Source organism: Petaurus breviceps, unplaced genomic scaffold (assembly GCF_028583685.1).
Source record: "Petaurus breviceps papuanus isolate PSGF00001 unplaced genomic scaffold, PetGlider_PUasm1.0 118, whole genome shotgun sequence".
NCBI lineage: Eukaryota > Metazoa > Chordata > Mammalia > Diprotodontia > Petauridae > Petaurus > Petaurus breviceps.
In genome coordinates this window covers 19,432,849-19,438,571 of record NW_027185616.1, presented here as the reverse complement: position 1 = coordinate 19,438,571, position 5,723 = coordinate 19,432,849, and the positions used below count along the sequence as shown (strand labels likewise).

The 5,723-nt window shown below is 45.2% G+C and overlaps 1 protein-coding gene across 2 annotated transcripts in view; it reads right to left on the bottom strand.

Annotated features, from left to right (window-relative positions):
* Positions 1-5,350, bottom strand: part of LOC138160268 (zinc-regulated GTPase metalloprotein activator 1A-like) — a 69,013-nt gene extending 63,663 nt beyond the window's left edge. Inside the window, exon 1 of one of the 2 annotated variants that reach the window (XM_069086888.1) lies at positions 5,056-5,350. In XM_069086888.1, coding sequence (XP_068942989.1) covers positions 5,056-5,227 — 172 coding nt within the window. In that variant the 5' untranslated portion in view covers positions 5,228-5,350. The remainder of the gene's footprint in view (positions 1-5,055) is intronic. The other variant, XM_069086878.1, reaches the window with a different exon arrangement.
* Between the last annotated feature and the right edge of the window lie 373 nt (positions 5,351-5,723).

The window sequence follows — 5,723 nt, the reverse complement described above, 5'->3', positions numbered from 1 at the left end:
GGGAGCAGGTTATGAAGAATTCTGAATGACAAACAGGATTTTATATTTGATCCTGTAAGTAATAGGGAGTCACTGGAATTTATGAAGGGGGTGACATGGTCAGATTTGCACTTCAGAAAGATCACTTTCACAACTCAATGGAGAATGGCCTAGAGTAGGGAGAGACAAGGCAGGCAGACCTACTGTCTAGGCATCAGGTAATGAGCGCACCACTCTGCACCAGGGTAGTAGTCATGTCAGAAGAGAGGAGGGGGATGAGCAAAGATGGCAGAGTAAGCACAAATTTGGCATGAGTTCCCACTCCAATACCTTCCAATACATGTAAAAAAATGACTCTAAATAAATTTTAGAGCTACAGAACTCACAAAGTAACTGAGAGAAACAAATTGCCCGCCGAAGGCAGCCTGGCAGGCCAACAAGAAGGGTCTATTGCACCGTGCTGGGAGAAGTTCTGGCCCCAGGGTGGCCCCAACCAGCAGCAGCCACAGCAGACTTCAGGAGAGTGAAGCACCAGCAGCTGTGGCAGTTTCCAGACTTCTCAACCCATAAACACCAAAGAGAAAGTGAAAAAGTCAGTAAAAGGTCAGTGGGGAACTCTGCTGGAACAAGGGGACAGAAAAGCGTGGTCCAGCCCCTGCCCCCAGGGTGAGAAGTGGCAGAGGCTCTGTGTCTGCAGCTGCTGCCACATGGCTGCCTCTGGGGCTCCTGGCATGCAGACTGTAGGGAGACCATGCAACCATTCACAGAGTAACCACCCATGCTTAATTTAAGCTGCTTGGATCTGGATGGCGGTTTTGAGGGGTGGTTCCTGGGTGTGTGGCCAGTGTGCCACCAGAGCTTGTGGCGGCTGCAGTGACGGCGCCCTCCTAATAGCTCCGGCAGCTGTGAAAACCCCAGCAATTTGGGACATAGCTCTTTCCAATCTGGAAGCAGAGCTCTACCGTGACAAAGAGCTCAAAAGTCAATTAATTGACTGGCAAGATGAGTAAGCATAGGAAATGTAATCAGACCATAGATTTCTTTTTTGGGGACAAAAAGGATCAAAGCATGGAACAAGAAGAAGATAATGAAGTCAGAACTCCTGCATCAAAAGCTTCCAAGAAAAATTAGGCCATGGAGGAGCTCAAGAAGGATTCTGAAAATTAAGTAAGAGAAGCAGAGGAAAAATTGGGAAGAGAAATGAGAATGATGCAAGAAAATCATGAAAAGCAAGTCAACAGCCTGCTAAAGGAGACCCCAAAAAAATACTGAAAAAAATAACACCTCAAAAAATAGACTAACTCAAATGGCAAAAGAGGCCCAAAAAGCCAATGAGAAGAATGCCTTAAAAAAACGAATTTGCAAGATGGAAAAGGAATGTGACCTAGAAAATAGATCCACAAGAGATAATTTAAAAATTATTGAAAGCTATAATCGGAAAACACAGTCTAGACACCATCTTTCAAAGAAGTTATCAAGCAAAACTGCCCTGATATTCTAGAACCAGAGGGCAAAATAGGAATTGAAAGAATTCACCAATTGCCTCTTGAAAAAGATCCCAAAAAGAAAACTCGTAGGAATATTATAGCCAAATTCCAGAGTTCTCAGGTCAAGGAGAAAATATTGCAAGCAGTCAGGAAGAAACATTATGAGTATCGTGGAAACACAATCAGGATAACCCAGGATCTGGCAGCTTCTACGTTAAGGGACTGAAGGGCTTGGAATATGATATTCCGGAGGTCAAAGGAGCTGGGATTAAAACCAAGAATCACCTACCCTGCAAAACTGAGTATAATGCTTCAGGGGAAAATATGGTCATTTAATGAAATAGATTTTCAAGCATTCTTGATGAAAAAACCAGAGCTGAAAAGAAAATTTGACTTTCAAATACAAGAAGCAAGAGAAGCATGAGAAGGTAAACAGGGAAAAGAAATCATAAGGAACTTATTAAAGTTGAGCTATTTATATTCCAACATGGAAAAATGATAATTGTAACTCAAGAGACTTTTCTCAGTATGAAGTCAGCTGAAGGGAATATATGTGTGTGTGTGTATGTATATATATATATATATATATATATATATATATTTATAAGAGGGTGTGTATGTATGTATAATACATATGTGAGTGTGTGTATGTATGTGTACATATACAAAGACAGAGGGCACAGGACCAGTTGAATAGGAAGGGATGATATCTAAAAAATAAATTAAGAGGTGAGAGAGGAATATAATGAGAGAAGAAGATAGGGAGAGATAGAATAGGGTACATTATCTCATATAAAAGAGGCAAGAGAAAGCTGTTACAGTAAAGGGGAAGAGCAGGAAGGTGAAAGGAAATGGGTCAACCTCACTCACATTGGATTTGGCTTAAGGAGGGAATAACATACACACTCAATTGGGTATCTTACCCTACAGGAAAGTAGGGGAGAAGGGTAAAGAGGGAGGATGACAGAAGGGAGGGCAGATTGGGGGAGAGGGTAGTTAGAAGCAAACACTTTTGAAAAGGGACAGAGTCAAAGTAGAAAATAGAATAAGTGAGGGGCAGGATAGGATGGAGGGAAATATTGTCAGTCTTTCACAATATAACTACCATGGAAATGTTTTGCATAATTACACATGTACAAACTATACTGAATTGCTTATCTTAAGAAGGAAAAAAATCTGGAACTCAAAGTTTTAAAAACAAATGTTTAAAATTTTTTTTTCTTTTTACATGCAACTGGGAAATAAGATATACAGGTACTAGGGGATAGAAATCCATCTTGCCCTACCAAAAAGTTGGGGGGGAGGGAGGCTATAAGAGAACAAGATTGGGGAAAAGGGTATTCAGGAAGCTTACTACTGGGGTGGGGGGTAGGGGGAAGACAGGAAGAAAAAAAACTCAAAATCTTGTGGAAATGAATGTTAAAAATTAAAAATAAGTAAATTAAAAAAAAAAAGGGGACCCTACACACTGGAGATGTTACAAAGGTAAAACTGATAGGCCTTAACAACAAATTGGACATAAAGGGGCATGGGGGCTGACAGGATGAGGAGATAAGGATTACACCTAGGTTTCCAGCTCAGGGTACTGGAAAAATGGTAGCACTCCCCAAGGTAATAAGAAAGTTAAAAAAAAAAAAAAAGGAGGGTTTGGAAGGAAAGATAGTAAGTTCAGTTTCAGACATGTTGTGCTTGAGACGTCTACATGACATCCAATTCAAGATGTCTAATTGGCATTTGGAGCTGGGAGACTAGAGGTCAGCAGAGTGGTTAGAGCTGAATAAGTAGATATGAGAATCACCAAATTAGAGATAATTGAACCCTTGGGAGCTGATGAAATAACCAAGTATAATAGTGTAAAGCTGGGGTCAGCAAACTGCCTATTTTTCCATGGCCTCCAAGGTAAGAATGGTTTTTCCTATTTTTAAGCTTTACTGTATTTAAAAACGTAAAACTACATTCTTTGGCTGTGGCCCCCCATAGTTTGCAGATGGCAGACACAGAAGAGGAGAGGGCCCAAGACAGAGCCCTGAGGAACACTGCTGGTTATCAGGTATGACCTGGATGAATGTCTGGCCAAGAACTAAGGAGACCTTTAGAAAATCAAGAGAAGATATCACAAAACTCTAGAGAAAAGTATCAAAGAGATCAGGACTGACAGTGTCAAAGGTCATAAAGAAGTCAAGATGGCAATGAAGAGATCATTAGTAAATTTGGAGAGTTTCAGTTAAATGAAGTGGGAAGCCAGAGTTTAGAGAGTATGGAAACATGTTGGAGGTAACGACTGTAGATGATTCAGCCACAAAAGGGATGAGATACTGCATGATAATAATAACAGCCAACGTTTAACACTTCGTGGTCTGCAAAGCCATTTACTCACAGCATCCTCACAACAATCCTGCGAGGCAGGCGCTTGTTTTCCTCATTTTACAAATCAGGCAGACGGCAGTTGAGTGACTGGCTTAAGTTCACCAATCTAGGGAGAGGGAGCTGACAGGAGCAGGTGGGCTGAGTGCAGGTTTTCTGAGAAAGGGGAAGACACGGGCATATAGGCAGGCATGAGGTAGGGAAAGCCTGAAGATAAATTAGTGGGGATGATGGAGGGCAATCTGCTGAGAAGAGGGGATGGAACTGGATCATTTGTGCAAAGGGGCTTGCCTTGGCAGGGAGAAGGGCCCCCTCACTGTGAGAGGGCAGGGTGAGGGAGGAGATATTGGCAGAAGGCGCGTGAATGATGTGAGCGCTCTTAGAAAAGGTGAAACATGAGGCGAGGGTTTCAGCTACAAGACACTCTCGGAGGTCATCTAGCCAAAACGCCTCATTTTACGTAGAAACGACGCCTAGACTCAAACCACGGTCTCTGCTACCATAGTCATCTACAAACACCGTATTGTGGACACATGGCACAAAGACTTAAGCTTAAAGCCGGCCTCTGACACACATCCCTTAAATCTGAGTCTCAGTTCTGTAACTTCTAACCTTTAGAACCTACCTCACGGAGTTCTTGTTTTCGAGATTTAATGAGAATTCTTGTAAGATATTTTGGCCACCATATAAATGTCATTTATTATTCTCGCTATCTTTTGAGATTTAATAAGAATGTTGTTGAGGCATTTTCCCACTATCACCATCACCTTCTGGATATTTATAACATAGGGAAACTTAACAGCTAGAAGGAAGCTTGGGAATTATCTGGTCCAAAGAACCTGTGTGTGCGTGCGCGTGTGTGTCTGCAAGCGTGGAAATGTGTCTGTGTATACATGCACACACACGGAAAGCCACAAATATGCAAAGGGAGAAAAATGGCATCTTTACTCTCCACTAACCCCCGAAATTCAGCATCTTCTCCCACTACAGATCTAAAAGCCTGACTGGGGAGGGGGGCCGTGACACGCGCAGAAAGTTAAGAACTCTGGCCATCTCCCAGGGGGGCCGAGGCCCGGGCGGGGGGGGGGGGGGGGCGGCCCCCCCACACCTGGCGGCGCAGCCCGGGGGCGGGGCGGGCATTGCGCTTATTATAATCGTATTGTGATTACCGTTATCGCTTAGTATGCGGCGGGGAGTTCCCGGAATTAGTGACTGGCTTCATTACCTAAATACCCTGTGATAATCGTGACCGGGATCTTAGCACAGGGGTCCGGCTTCCCCTCCCCCTCCTCCTCCTCCTCCGGCCGCTGCCGCTGCTGCATGGCGATAGGGACCAGCTCCGGGCAGTCCTCTTCCTCCTCTTCCTCCCCATCCCTGGCGCCACCTGCTCTAAGCATCACTGCCCAAGGGGTGGGCCAGCCACAGCCGACTTCACACACGCAGCCCCGAGCTCCCGCCGGCACGCCGTCAAGCACGCCGCGCAGGCCCCGCCCCCTGACGCCTGTACGTGCGGACGCAACGAAGTCTGACGCATCACGTCGTCCGAGGCCGCTTAGCCTCTTCACACTCCCAGCCCCAAGCGGAAGTGCGCTACGGCGCCCAGCGGCCCCTCCTCTCTTAGCGTGTGGCCACGCCCCTTCCTCCACAAGTCTATATAAGGGACGCGGCGGAAGCGTGAAGTCTGTTGTGGGCTCGTAGAGGGAGAGAGAAGGTGGCGCTGCTGCTTCTGTAGCTATAACAGCCGCGACTGGGAGGCGGGGCTAGGAGGGCCCTGGACCAAGTTAGCCGGAGCTGAGGCAGTGCGGGGGTGGACTGACCTAATTCTTATTTCCAAAAACTTTAAGCCAGAAAACACGCGGTTTCTGTGCAAGAGAAAAGTGAATGACCTATTTT